Source organism: Chanodichthys erythropterus, chromosome 2, assembly GCF_024489055.1.
Source record: "Chanodichthys erythropterus isolate Z2021 chromosome 2, ASM2448905v1, whole genome shotgun sequence".
NCBI lineage: Eukaryota > Metazoa > Chordata > Actinopteri > Cypriniformes > Xenocyprididae > Chanodichthys > Chanodichthys erythropterus.
Genome location: NC_090222.1, coordinates 8,160,819 through 8,176,431, shown reverse-complemented (window position 1 = coordinate 8,176,431; position 15,613 = coordinate 8,160,819). Strand labels below are relative to the sequence as shown.

The following is a 15,613-nucleotide window of genomic DNA, read 5'->3' as shown; positions in this document are numbered from 1 at the left end:
TAGAAATAAAAAAAACTGTGCATTTTAAAACTTCTTTTAACTTGATGCTGCAAAAGATGCAAATGCAACATGTTAACATGTATGTTATAGAAAAACACTGTAAAAACAACAAGAATGTCTTCTGATAGCACTGCTCCTCACTGAACATACAGACAGACAATAATGACGTTCCGAGAAAGTTCACGTCACCCAAACTATGAGAGATTGACAACATTTATGCAGGAAGGAAACAGACGAAGCAATTAATTCTGCTGAAAGAAGTCTCACACCCTAAACGCTTGAGTTTAATTCATTCTGATTGTTGTTTTGAATGATTAATTATCAATTAAAACATGATCATCTTAATCCTGACACGCTGCATCATTTCTTGTCTAATGTTCCTGAAAAACTAAAAAGATTCATGTTCCATGTAGAAATCTTAGAGCACTTCACCTATGGAATCCCGGAGCGTTTAAAGACGTGAAGCTCACCAGAGAGTCAGCTAGTCTTTATCTCCTGAAAGGCTCGTCTGCATCTTATGTGAATCCTCTCACGTCGCCTGTAAAGCCCTGCAGATCAGCAGGCATGTTTGCGCTGGACCAGTGTAATTATTATTCTCTTTTGATTCAAATCCAGCTGGGCTCTATTTGTTTTCATTCACGACAGCACTGAAGAAGAGATTCCATAACAAATATTCTCTCCTTCTCATCCTGTGCTTTCATATAACGGGATTCATCCGTCCTGCAGGATCGTAATCCCTCACTCTTCATTCTTTGTTTGATTTCTTGATGTTTTCATCCCACGACCTAGATTAGGTTGAATTAAGAGGGAATATTATATCTGTGATCAAATGGCAGAGGCACAGGCTAGTGTTTCCAGACCTAACTTGATGCTGGACGTTTTTATCATTGGCAGGATGCGTAGCAGCACTGCTGGTCTTTGCTCTCCTCTAATGTATGTTTCATTCAGTACGGTGATGTGCTTCTCACCCCACACTAAATTCATTATTAGACATCAGCTTTAGGGCTTTGGTCCATCCGTGCTGTTAAAAACTTCATAAAGACTTAAATCAAAGCCTGTCCTTCTGCTCGAGCTGAGAAGAATGCTTAAAGCTGATTTTCAGTGAATAACAACATCCATTTCAGTCTGTCACTTAAAAATACTAAATTACTTAAATTGTTTGGTTACTGTTATGGCATTTGACCTTCTTGGAGCTCAACAGACTTTGGTCACTATGAATTGGACTGATTAAATAGAAAAAAGCTGCATGAAGATAATTTCTCCTTTTGTGTTCCAAGAAGAAAATATCTGCATGTTAATGACACAAGGTTGAGTAAATAATGATGGAATGTTCATTTTTACGTGAATAACTTAAAGCATGCACCTGTGCAGTGTGCTGACCACTTTAAATGTGTGTGTATAAATCACAGCTTCTTGCTAAGAAAGCAGGTTCTTGTATGGCTAATTTGCCCACAGAACAACATGGTAAGCAGCTTTTCCTGCGAGGATGTGTCTTGTGTTTCCTTTTGTTGTGTGCGTCCCATCGATGTGTGGAACTTGAGGAGGCTCGTCTGTGATCGCTCTGCCTGTCGAGCAGCTTTGAACATTAACAAGATGTTCCTCGTTGCCTCAGGCTAGAGTCAGAGAAACTCCTGCATGCTCTTTGAGGGAACTTTTGGATAATCCTATTCACTTCATGCATCTCTGAAACTTGTGTAGGCCATTTTGACTCAATAGACCCTTTTCACAATCCTGTAGTAATTCCATAGGGGTGAACCGGAGACGACAGCAAATATAATTGTTGTATTCCCATTTCCTCCAATAAAAAAAATCCATGATAGCATTTCCACGACTTTACAAAATAGGTTGTTGTTTTTTTGTTTTTTTAAAAAGAAAAAAAAAAAAGGAGAGATATTTATTACAGCGGTTAAAGAGAGAATAATGTGAAATTTGTGTCATTCCCTCATCCATAGTATTAGAAACACTCAGACAGCAGTGTTCAATTCTTGATTTCAATTGTAATTCACTGCTGAGGTAGGAAGAAGAGCATCTCTGAATGCACAACACCTCAAACCTTGAAGCAGATGGGCTACAGAAACCGGGTACCACTCCTGTAAGCTAAGAACAGGAAACTGAGGCTACAATTCGCACAGGCTCTCCAAAATTGGACAATAGAAGATTGGAAGAATGTTGCTTGGTTTGATGAGGCTCCAATTCTGCTGTGACATTCAGATGGTAGGGTCAGAATTTGGCGTAAACAACATGAAAGCAAGGATCCCTCCTGCTTTATATCTATGGTTCAGGCTGCTGGTGGTGTTGTAATGGTGTGGGGGATATTTTCTTTGCACACTTTGGGCCCCTAAGAGCCAACTGAGCATTGTTTAAATGGCACAGCCTACCTGAGTATTGTTGCTGACCATGTCCATCTTTTTATGACCACAGTGTACCCATCTTCTGATGGCTACTTCTATCCTGCTATGTCCCAAAGCTCAAATAATCAAAAACTGGTTTCTTGAACATGGTAGTGAGTTCACTATACTCAAATGGCCTCCACAGTCACCAGATCTCAATCCAGTAGAGCACCTTTCATGTGAATATGGACCAAAATTTCAGAGGAATGTTTTCAGTACTTTGAATCTATACCATGAAGAATTAAGGCAGTTCCAACCTGTACCTAATAAAGTGGCCGGTGAGTGTTTGAGTTATAAATAAATTTGATTTTCCAAACAGCCATGAGTGCATCACAGAGTCAACGAGTACAGTTAAATACAGTTTCTGAAGAATTAATTCATAAATCTTTTTTTTTTTTTTTTTTTTTTTCCCATAAAATGACAGTTCACAGTGACCACAACTAAAATGACCAAAAAAAAAAAAAATGTTTGAGATGTACTGTAGGATTTTTATCACTGAAAAACTCTGGTAACTGGTAATTTTAAGTTCAGTCACATGTTAAAGGGGTGGTTCTTAATGCTGCATTTTTTTTTTTTTTTTTTACGCTGTATTTTTCATATATTTTACCTTTATTCTACACCTCTGTTTCCACTGTCATATGAACAGCTCGTTTGACTTCTTGGTTCTATGAAGCCACTCCATCCGAAATACGCAATGTGCTCAGACTGGTTAGCAGGTTGGTAGCTGGCCCAGTGTTTTGTGATTCGCTGAAGCATCCGGAAACATCACGCCCCTTACCATTCATTGTTATGTGCTTAATGTAAATAATGGCGTCTATATTGACTTACCAAATTGAGCCGAATCAGACCCAGATGAAGAGGGTCAAGCAGAACCTCTGCAATCGCAGCTTTTAAAGGACGTTCATGAATGGTATTTCATTTTTTGTATTTGTGTCAAAATGTTTAGATATGCTATCACTGCTGTTTGCCAGCTTTCAATATACATTTTTATCCTGATTAAAGCTTTACTGAAGCCGAATACATGACAGAGTAGTAGCATTTTTGTAAAGGTACCGTTTAATTTATAGCATGAACAACAGTTTGTCTATGAACATAGACGTTTGTTGGCATTTGTTAGAGAAGTATGCAATAGAATTTAGCTAACTGGCTAGTGAGGCAAAAACACATTGGTCTTTGTTTATCTCCTTGATGCAACCAAAAATAGCAACAGAACTATACATTTAAAAGACATGTACAAACAATACAATGTACTTTTTTGTACAGTACAGTTTGTACAGTTTGGGGCCAATAAACAGCAGCTTCTGCTTTTAAAGTGGGAACTGCTCCATCTTTCAGTAAAAGCCTTTGTGCAAATCCAGCAGTAAATTCATGTAGATTCTGGAAGCTGTCCTCCACGCCGCATCCAGTGCAAAAAATATCACAGATTATAATGGGTTCTATTATCTTTTGCTCGCATCCAGTGTACACAAATCTTTTGCTTCCATTATGCTGCGTGACATGGCCTCACCTACTTTGTTGCATGTTCCCGGGGGCAGGGTGTATGATGTCACCAACCCGGGAAGAAACTCGTTGTAGTCGTTTTTGGAGGCATTAAACTGCCGTAACTTTAAAAGACAATATCTCCATTTGCATTGAACTTTCAGCGCTGTAACTCTGCAGATACTGTTTATGCTCAAGCAGCAACATTACACACTAACTAAAGTTTAAAAAAGGGTGAAATCGTAATGAAACACCCCTTTAAACACTTTCACAGTGAGCAGAGAGCAGCTGAGACAGGCCTTCAACCGTAAAAGTGTCTCACAGCCCAAACAATGTGGAGCTGTTATTAACCTTTGACCTCTGGTGACCACACCACTGCTGTTGTTCAGTGCTTAAATGTCCTTGGAGAGGCTGAAGTTAGAACACTGTGCTCTCTTTTTGTCCTGATTCACTGTGATTTAGGATGCATCCGAAAGCTTTAAAATGCTTTCTCCGCAGGCTGCATACAGAGGTAGGAAGGCAACAAGGCATGTCTGAATCCATTGATTGGGCCACATCCTGTCTACTGAGATACCTTCATTTGATTGATTTTTGAAGGCAGCATAGATGTATCCATCATTGGCTATCATACCCCACAATCCCATGTGTTTGATTCTGTGACAGTTGACCTAAAAATTAAAGATGGCATCTGAAAGTTTTTTATGGAAATGTATTACTAATATTTTACACTTTTGATGTAATTTCTATTGAAAAAATACTATCGTAGTAATTAAATATTCACTTAGTTTTGACCAAAGGTCTCTCTTCCTTCTTGTTGTAGATCATTAGACTGTTATGCTGCCTCAGAAGGGTTGCAGACTGTCTTTCCAAAATTGTGAGGAACCTTTGTGCACAAACACTTCCTGCAAAGTCATTGTCTGATAGGGCATCAAGACAACAAGCCTTAGCCTTCAGACACAGCCCTTTTCATTTATTGTATAGAAAGGTTTTTTTTTTTTTTTTTAAAGTCTTTGAATGTCGCTGCATGACAGAAAGATGAATTGATTGTGCATTAATTTTGTGCATTTCCCCATTTTATCAAGCAGAAATGCTGTATGTATTGTTACAGAACCACAATGAAGTTCATATTCATATTAAGTGTATAGCTCACCCATGTGTGTGTGTGTGTAGATTGGTTGGGCTGGATAAACAGACACATTTTCATGAGCACTGGGGTTCAGCAAGCAGCTGTCTTGTTCCTGCAGTCAGCCAAGGGGCCCCAAACAAAGTGGGCCCCTTTCACAGGCCAATAGGCTCCGCAAAGCACATTAAGTTAGTTGTGATTTCAAAAGGCCAGATGCTTCAGCTAAATAGAAAGAGGGCAGCATCTATCTCTTTCTTTTTGAAGGCATGGCAGGCCTCACACACAATGTGCACACGTTTGCGCTTCCTCTAAAAGCGTGTGCGTGTGTTTGGATTTGTGTTATTCTCCCAAATGTCTGTCTGTGCATTAAATTGACTACTGTGAGCAGTAAACCCATGGTCGCACACAAAGGCTTTTTGAAAACCATTAAATACATGCACAGTCATTTTGTGACAGTGTGAATGAAAGGAGATATTTTCCATCGTAAGATAATATCAGCGTACAGCTTACAATAGTCACGGACTAGACACATCCATCTCTATGCACTGCAGCCCCTTTTATTTCCTCCAATTAGTACATAATAATGATGTAAATGAATGATGGTCCTTTTTCTCTCATGCATCAGGTTAAATACATCTGTACAATTTAGGCTCGGTACAAATGTCATCTTTTTACAAGCTAATAAACACTTGTGTTTGCTGTCAGGTCGGGAAGGGGATTTTAAATGCTTGTTTTTATATGAGCTGTGGGCCAGTGACAGCTCTTCATCACAATTAAAAACACACAGACTTCTTCAAGGAGCCGCATGCTTGTCTGTTTGTGTCTTTCAGATGCATTTTAACCTGCTCATGTGTGTTTCTCTGTCTTGTCTCACAGATCGGGCAGAGGCAGAGTGTGCTGGTCACTGAAGAGTCCTTTGATTCCCAGTACTATGTCGCCCACAACAAGTTCTATGAGCAGGTACAAGTTGACCTTTGACTAGTGTTATTTTAGTGTCATTGAGACTGAGATATTTTTAAAGTTTTGAAATAGATTTAAATTTTATATTTTCCATTTTCATATAAGTTTAAATTTATTTTGTTTTTGTAATTTAAAAAAAAATGCCTATATAATTTTTTATTGTTTATTTCAGTTTGTTATTTTAGTACATCAACTAAATGAAAATGAGAAATGTTTTTTTTTTTTTTTTTTTTTTTTTTCAAGTAATTTTTTTTTATGGTTTTAGTTTCAGTTACCTATAATAACCCTCCCTTTGACTTAGTAGATATATTCTGCAACAGTGATGCATGAGCTCCTTTGTGGTTCATATTGTGTTAGTCCAATGATTGGGTTCATTCAGTGTCACAAAATTTCCTGAAGTAAAAACTAGATGAGGGAAAGTGAAGCATTGATTTTATTTCAATCTTTTCCATGTCAAAAGCCAAGGTTTTCAATTACAACAAGTAAATTTGATGTTTAAATTTCAAACTGAACATGCCTACAAAACATGAAACATATCTAGACAGAAATACTCATATATGAATCATAGGAGTTTTTTTTTTGTTTTTTTTAAAGATGAATAATAAGTTAATGTCTACTTGAGATTTTATGTTTAAATCTGTATTTATATATTTAGATCAATGAATGCAAAGTCATTCCATGAAATCCAGCTACAAACAGTCATCTTGTAAATACATGTAATACACTTCACTTCAATATAAAATGGGAAAAATGCTTAACTGCACTGAGTTTAAAAGTGTCCATGTACATATACACTTAAATATATACTTTTACGACATCTTCTAATATATCATTAACACCTGTGTTGCAAGTATTTTAAGTTTGCAGTAGATGTTTGCAGGCTTGTCTTTAGGCAAAAAGCTTCTCTATAATTGTCACTTTTTTCTGGAGAATTTACTGGTTTGATCATATTTCCCCATGTGAAAGAATTTTCAAGGTACTGTTTAAAGTGATTTGTAAGCTGAAGAAAATGTTAGCTTTTATTCAGAGCATCTATGAAGCCCACACTGATTGTGAAGAGAGCAATGGAAAAAATTGTCCTTTTAACTTGTAGATCCATAAAGTCTACAATATGGATGTGAACAAGATTGTGTTTTCTTTAATCTTCTTTAATCCAGTCTAGCCCTCACCTCGTAATTACAGCAGAAATACCAGCAGCAGCACAATTCCAGCATTTCCCATCATGACCCAGCATCCTCACTGCATTTCTGGCTGACGTGATAATTGACGGTCATTTACTTTCCTATCTGGCCTTTCCTTCTGCTCTGACAGAGTGTACTTACTAACGTTTTCTGTTCCACCAGCTTCTCATTTGAACATCCCTTTCAGAGACATCTGTCTCCAAACAATGCCAGAATCACCTCAGAGTTAAAGAAATATCAATGAAAAGAATGTAGTTGTTTACTCACCTTCATGTCATATGACTTTCTTTCTTTCATTCATGGAACGCAACCAAAGAAACTTTTGTAGATTTGTCCACAGGAAGACACTTGATGGTGCCTGAATTGTTCGGCAATGTCTTCAATATATTATATTTCCTTTTACATTTTGAATGCACTTATGTTGTTTGCATTGTTATAAGCCATTGGTTTCCTTTCTAACTAATCAATGGTCTGAAGTGAAACAGATGTTAGTGAGCACAGACAAGCGCAGTGTTGCAGCTCTCAGCTCCTTTTAGGTCATGGAGGTCACCCATCCCGCTAGCCGCCATTGATCTTTCCATTATAATGGCCAGCAGAAAACCACCTCCAGTTCCATTGATTGAGGACGGGGATGCGCATTAAAGGATGGGAGGTCTAATCTGGGGTGCAAGCCCTCTGTTTTATTTTCCTCTAGTGTGTCTCCTTTTCCTTCTTGATCTGTTGTCTGAAAGCTGGAACGCTCTCCAGAGTGTTTGAGACGTGACTGACCATCCATCAGAGAGAGCCCAGCTTTACTCAACGGATCACCATGAACATGGTGCCGATTAAGAGCTCAGCTCAGGTTGTTTGGAGCTTAAGCCCAGTCTGTCTTTGCACTGTCAGGGCCCATGTCAGAGACAAGACTGAAGACAGAGCTGCTCAGATCAAGGATGGCAGCGAGCAGGTTTATGCATAAATGAGTAAAAACATCTGCCAGCACCATGAGATGTTTAAAAACAGGCCTTAATATTTGTTGGGTGGGTTATTTTCTAGCTAGTCATTTAGTCGCTCAACAATCAAAATTTCATCAGATTTTTTGCAAGTGAGCAGTGGGGTGTAGGTGCAGACAAATGAGCTGCTACTATTGTTTACTATTGTTCACCTGTCTGCACTCTAGAGATGCCTAATACAGCAAAGTTATTGTAGACCTCATTGGTTCACCCTCATGGATTTTCCATATGGGGTTTAAAACAAAGCCCTTTCAATGACTGGCTCATATCTTAACCTACTATATTGTCTGTGTTACTCTACACATTGTCATCTCTGCTGCACTAGGTAGTATGTGTGCTCCACACCCAGCAGTTCTCCTGGTTAAATCGCCCCCAACCAAACAGTGGACAGGCTCACACCTAACCAGCCACACTCCTCACCTCAACACAACCCCCTCCACCATCCTGCTCATGTGTTCTTTAAGGACACACTTGTGGTCTTTAGCGCTGGCACAGATCTTTGCTTTCAAAAAGACTCAAGAGTTTCAAAGAAACGCTGCCTCATTCTCTACCACGGGCTCTGAAATACCATTCGTTTTAACAATGAGAAGCTGGATGTAGACATGATTTGCAATTTCCAGCAGAATGTGGACCACTCTTAATGGGTTTCAAGTGTGCAAGGACTCATCTCAATAGAGACAAGACAAAGACACATGAGCATTTTATCTGCCACCTTAAAATGTTAGTGTTTGACCTTCAGGGTTTGTGTAATTGAATGAAAAAGTAAATGGGAAAAAAACTCTTCTTATATTAAAGTATTAAAATTCATGGCACACATCAGCCACAGCAGAGATGGAGGAAAAGGAAAAACACATTTATTTCCCCAGCCTAATTGAAAACGTATTCGACAGATCCTCTGATATGTCGGTGTTTTGATGAATCATAATGTGCGTTAAGCTTCTGCCGAGCCTTTCATGTCTGGGGAAGGTGGTTTTTACTTTCGAAATTTATCTGCCGCTCAGCGTAATGAAGGCAATTTCAATGTAAACCCCTAAAGATCCAACTGCACATCTTTTTAATCCAACTCAGCCTCCACGCATGAACTGATTCATCTCCCTTCAGACCGCATGAAGATCTAAAGGTCTCAGCTGAATGTGTCCGATGCTCTGGGATTAGAGGAGTGTACGGCAACCTGGCATCAAGAACGCAAGAGCACATGCGATGAAAAAAGATGCTTGTTTGTGTCTTTCTTTTATTTTTCCACATGGTCAATGTGGCATTTACAAGTTCAAAACAACAGGATGAACAATGAAAATGAATAACAGGTCCTGAGGAGCATGTGAGAATCTTTAACAAGTAGTTTAAAGTTTATATGTGGAGTGGATACGGAGGAAGGCATGTGAAAGCAATGGACATTGACACGACTCTGATGTGTCAAGTGCTTTTGATCTCTAGTATTACGCTTGACATGAGAAGACCATGGTGTTTGATTTGGCTCTCACCCTTCAAATGCTTTTTTTTCCCCCTGTGCCTTGTGTTTTGATTTAGTGTTTAATTTTTACTTATACATTCATTGATTATATGGATATCAGAGCTGAAGGTTAACAAGAACCAATTTATTTGCATTACCGGTCGCAAAAAGTCACAGTTCTGCAGTTTTCATAAATGTTTTCCACTGTCCATTTGTGAGCTGTAGGTTATATTTGTTGCTAAACACTGTAGATGGCCCTGCTTTCCTATTGTTTTGTTTTGTTCATGATGCTGTTTTGTATATTGTGTTATAAAGAATTTAAAATTTTTAACCTAAAGGGACTGACCTGGTAAAATGTTCTCCTTCATGCATCTGCAGGTGCTGGTGCCCAAGAAGCCTGAGTTCAAAGGGAAGATGATTGAGGTGGATATATATGAGGCTGGGAAGCACTACATGAAGGGCCGGCCAGTGGAGGATGCTCAGGTCTTTACTGCCTTCATCGCTCAGCCTCTTCAGAAGGGCCAGGTGTCTGGACTCCCTCAGGTCAGTCTACTTGACCATATATATTTCAGATTAGCCTGTTCTACATGACTTTATTCTGAAGATGGCAAAATACACAGATTCAGTGACTGTGGGGGTTTAAAAAAATATTAAAATTATCCATTAGACTGCACTGACACTGCTGGATGAGAACAAAAATTTAAACTGAATTGAGGGTGATTAATACTATTCGTCGTCTGTAGAACTGAATTGAACTCATTTCATAATTGGTGAACTTTAAATTTAACTGAATTGAATCAACACTGAGCTGAATAATGACACTATTGTCTTTTAAAAACTGCTTTAGAATTATAATTTCTCATATTTTATGAGAAATGCATCACTGATTCTGATCCTGTAAAGCTGCTTTGAAATAGTCTGTTTGGAAAAAAGTCTGTATTGTATAAAGCACTATAGAAATAAATGTGACTTGACTTTTGGTTTTGGTTTGCAATCAGTGGAAAAGCAAAGTTACCCTCTCTTTACAGTGGCCTCATTTGTGGGTTTTATTTCCAGAATTTTCTGAGTAGTTTTTAGGTGTTTAGAAGCACAACAGCTTCAGCTGCAGTCCAATAGCTTGAATGTGATGTAGTAATGATGGGGCCCTTTCAGGGACCAGCAGAAGCTGGCTGAGTGAAAAGTCAGTTGTGCCCAGAGCCTGTGATGGCCAACTGACCACTTAGCTGCCAGAGAGTCTGTCTGAAGGAAAATTGTGTGAGTAGCACCCTCTTTCTATCTGTGTCTGAAGAGATAGCTGTGACAGATTGGAGGCCGAGAGTCCAGACTTCACACTCTGTTTGCAGTCTGTTTTACATTAGGATGAGAGTGTGAAATTCATAAAACATGTTCACAGGATTTCTGATAGTACATGAAACCACCTACACACAAGAATCAACTATTATAGTCTGAGCAAACAGAATCTAATATATATTCTTTAAATCACATAGAGAACTGATAAAAGAAATGAGGACATCATTCCTGCTAAATGAAAAGTCTAATTGTGTTCCTCTGTGTTGTGTACATTTAAACACCAGTTGGTGCCTGGTAGCAGTGAGACTTACTGTATTTATATTGTGGTCTTGGTCTGGCTTGTTAGAAAAAAGACCAGCTTTTGCTGGTAGCTGGTGTTTCAGACATAATAGCTAATTTCAAGCTGGTTTAAGCAGGTTGTTAGTTGGTCCATACTGCTTGACCAGCCACCATCCTCCAAAAAGCACCTTTAAAAAGATAGTTCACCCAAAAATGATCATTCTGTAAGCATTTACTCACCCTCATGTTCCAAACCTGTATGACTTTCTTCCTTGTGTGGAATGAATATTGCAGCGCTTGTTTGTTCATACAATTAATGTCAATGGGCCATATTGGATTTGGGCATGAGTGTATATGGGTTGATCATTGTTTTACATTTAGACAGTTTTATTCAAAGCAACTTACATGTATTATGAGGTATTCAACAAGTGATTCATCTTAAACAAAAATCAATTAATCTTAAGGTTAAATAAACACTTAAATTTTGCTGAATGAGCAGAACAGCTGATTCTTCTTTTTTTTTTCTGTTTGTGTGTGTTCCATCTGGATAAACTATTCCTTTAAGCAGGTATGACCAGCTAGTTTGTTAATTTGCCAACTAAAGGTAACCAGCTGTTTTTCTATTTCACTTAACTCAAATGGACAGCCTGATTATTGGACTGACGGACTTGGTCTGGATGTTGATGTCAAATGGTTTAATTTTTTCAAGTTTATGACTTGAATGGTGAAAGCTTGTGTGTTGTATGGTGAGGATCCAGTTCTCAGTAACTCTTTGGCCAATTTATTGTCAACGGAAGGAGCTAGAAGTAACTTATAAACTCTATAACTAAGTCTCATTTCTTTCAGAGCAGTGGCTTTTAAATGAAGTGTGTCTGAGAGAGGAATTGTGCAAGTGAGATGTTCTGCTGCCCTAATTAGCTCTCCACACGTTTCTCTGTCATTGCTTGGAGCTCTTGAGTGCTTAACTAGTGAACTCGGTCCCATATGAAGACAGCAGTTCGCCACTACTTACAGAGTTCATTCGGCAGCATTAGACCTCCTTCCATTAAACTACGGTCCTGCTGCTTTTTACTTTTCAGAACAGCCTCTGTTAGATGACCGTGACCACTGTGTATTTTCAATCTCTCTTTATTTCTATTTTCCTCCTCCTCTCTCTCTCTCTCTCTCTCTCTCTCTCTCTCTCTCTCTCTCTCTCTTTCTCTCTCTCTCTTGCGTTTTATGGTCTGCCAGGGCAGCAGTAAAATCTGATGGGGTGTGAAATTAAAATGTGTATCACATTTTGTAGCATCATTTGATGTCCTCTGTGTGGACGTGTGTTCTCTCCCCTCTAGAAAAATAACACAGCCATCAAAGATTAGCACAGAATGACAAATAAAGACAGAGAGCCAGTCGTATTTTTCCTAGATCATTCACGGAGGACACACACACACACACACACACAATGACAACACACTTGCCGCTGTCGCCTTTGGCTTGCTTAGTTGGGGACACTTGACATTTGATATTCAATAGTATTATTGACATTTATTCAACAGTGCTTCTGATCTGCCTGCATTGACACTATTATTTAAGAGCTGCTGTGCAGCCAAAAATGTACCAGTTATCAATGTAAAGCTGCTTTGACACAATCTGCATTGTAAAAAGCGCTATATAAATAAAGGTGACACACACACACAATGTATCACACTTTCCACAAAAATATGAAGCAGCACAAATGTTTTCAACACTGATAATAAGTAATCTTTCTTGAGCAGCAAATTAGCATATTAGAATGATTTCTGAAGGATCATGTGACACTGAATACTGGAGTAATGATGCTGAAAATTCTGCTTTGCCATCACAAATTAAATTTTAACATATGTAACCCGTGCTACAAAAATGAGTTCATTAAGTCCTCGTCTAGCGATCCTAATGCTCCAAATTCCAATTAAACATCTAAAAGTATATTTATTTTTTATTTTTATTTTTCTGAGAATGGTAACTTTCCTTTGTCCATGGAAAATTCAGTCATTCTCTGCTTGCTTTTCAACTATTGGCGCTTGCCTCAGCACAAGTTCGGTGTCGTTGTAAAGTGCAGCATTCCAACTTTGTTAATATTCGTAGCTAATTCTCGATGGCAAGAATCTGAACCAATGAAATGTGATTTTCAAACTTATGCTGATGTAAACAAAACGATCTTACTCACGCTGACTGACAGATCCGAAGTGCCCGCAAAAAAGACGCCTCAGTGCCGGATCCCGATATACACATATACAAAGAATTACAGTATTTCAAAAAAAAAAAAATCTGTCTTGGCGAGTATTCAAGCAAACATCATCTGTTATGCCTTAAAGGAACGTTTGGTTTATAGTTGGGGAAAAACATCTGATGTCTTACATTATATTAGCTACGTGTGGTATAGTAGTTCTTAATATATAGGCTGTCTGTTTCATTACTGTTAATCAAACAATTGTGAAATCTTAGAAAAAGTTGAATATATATATTTTTCCTATAGATATATTGGTTTTTTTTTTACTTGGTTTGTGCCAAATTTGGTGGTATTACCAAGGATTTTAAGGTATGGTTGCTAGACGATTTATTTATTTATTTTTATTTATTTATTTATTCATTCATTTTATTTTATTTTATTTTATTTTTTTGGAACGTTCTCAAAATTTATTTTACTGGCTCTGACGACTTCAAACAGGTGTAGCTCAATCATTTTTCCGTCGGATTCCAAAAAATCATACATCATTTTGAAGGTAGAGAATGTGAGAATAACAATAACTCTTTCTGGAACTTTTCTCATTATGACTTATTTTGCCAGCACGGGTCAAATATATTCACATAGAAAAGTTATTTTTTCTGTTTTTACTGTTTTGATCTAATAAATGCAGTCTTGCTGAGCATACACTCTAAAAAATGCTGGGTTAAAAACAACCCAAGTTGGGTTGAAAATGGAAAAACCCAGCAATTGGGTTGTTTTAACCCAGCGGTAGGGTTAAATGTTTGCCCAACCTGCTGGGTAGTTTTATTTAACTCAACTATTGTTTAAAAATTACTGTATTGCTTAATTAAAATTAACCCAAAGTATGAACATTTATTAATGTTCAATGAATAATTATTAAACAATAAACATTTATTAAATTGCTTATTAATAAATCTATATTAATAAACTATTAAATTTATATTAATACAATATTAAAGCTTATTAATAAACATTCACCTTTTGTCTATTATTGTTGTCTCTAATTGCATCTGGTTTTTAATTTCCCAACTATTTTGGCTTCATTTTAAGCTAGCCATATAGCAATTTTTAAATAATAGTTGGTTTAAATAAAACTACCCAGCAGGTTGGGCAAACATTTAACCCAACCGCTGGGTTCAAACAACCCAATCGCTGGGTTTGTCCATTTTCAACCCAACTTGGGTTGTTTTTAACCCAGCATTTTTTTAGAGTGTAAGAAACTTCTTTCATGGAAAAAGAAAATCTTACTGACCCCAAACTTTTGAAAAGTAGTGAATGTATATAAAATTCTGTCATCATTTATTTTGGTTATATTGTTCAAAACCTGTATTCACTGAAAATCTTCCTGCCTGTGGAAGCTCTCAATTCTATTCATATTTATGCATAGACACACAAAAGCCAATGGTGTTTGCTGCCATTAATGTCAGACATGATGCTATAAATTATTCAATCTGTATTTGATCAATCAATGGTTGTTCATTTTTGTGCATTGACAAAGAACAAAAAAACTCCCAGAAACATGTGGAAACCTGTTCTGCTCCAAAGCGTAGCTTCTCAAGTGTTTCCGCAGGTGTAAATGCATTGTGACTTGTCTCCAGTGCCCATGGTCATTTGGGTTTTTTTTTTTTTTTCTTTTCTTTCCATATTCACTTGCTTGTCAAATGCTCATATTGCTTTAAAGAGAGCAGAATGACACAGATACACCATCAAAGAGAAAGAGAGAAGACGAATCCAGCTTTGAATGCTGATTTATTGGGCTGTTACTCCTGTGAAGCGGAAGCAGCTGACGGGAGGAGGAGCAGTGCTATGCTGCTACAGGTGTGTAGATGTCTCCCTGCACAGCATTACATCTGCACTCGCTGACCTCCAGAACTGATCCCAGAGCTGCTTAGGTGAGATGACTGTGGGGTGCTGATCTCAGATCTCTGATGAACAAGGAAATGTCCAGACATTATTCTGAACCTATGGTGTGTTGAAGGGACAGTCCTCATTTAGTCAGTCTCATGTGCTTGTCCTCCTTCATTGGAGCACACAAGGCTGTTTGACAGTGTGTTCATTCTTCTTCTTTACATACACTGAAGGCGAATGAAGAAGATCTGCAATAATGGTTTCAATTTCAGGCTGTTCCTCACATACAGCATCAATATATTGCAGGAACCATATGGACCACTGATATGTTATTCCTTCACCTTAAGTGTACAAAGACCTTTCCAGCGAACCTCTATCATTCAGGTTAAAATGACAT

General features: G+C 37.9%; 1 protein-coding gene across 1 annotated transcript in view; it reads left to right on the top strand.

The window, feature by feature from the left end:
• The window catches only part of cdkal1 (CDK5 regulatory subunit associated protein 1-like 1), a 472,612-nt gene that overhangs the window by 444,550 nt on the left and 12,449 nt on the right, over nucleotides 1-15,613 (top strand). Inside the window, exons 13-14 of the mRNA XM_067400691.1 lie at nucleotides 5,869-5,952; nucleotides 9,951-10,115. Coding sequence (XP_067256792.1) covers nucleotides 5,869-5,952; nucleotides 9,951-10,115 — 249 coding nt within the window. The remainder of the gene's footprint in view (nucleotides 1-5,868; nucleotides 5,953-9,950; nucleotides 10,116-15,613) is intronic.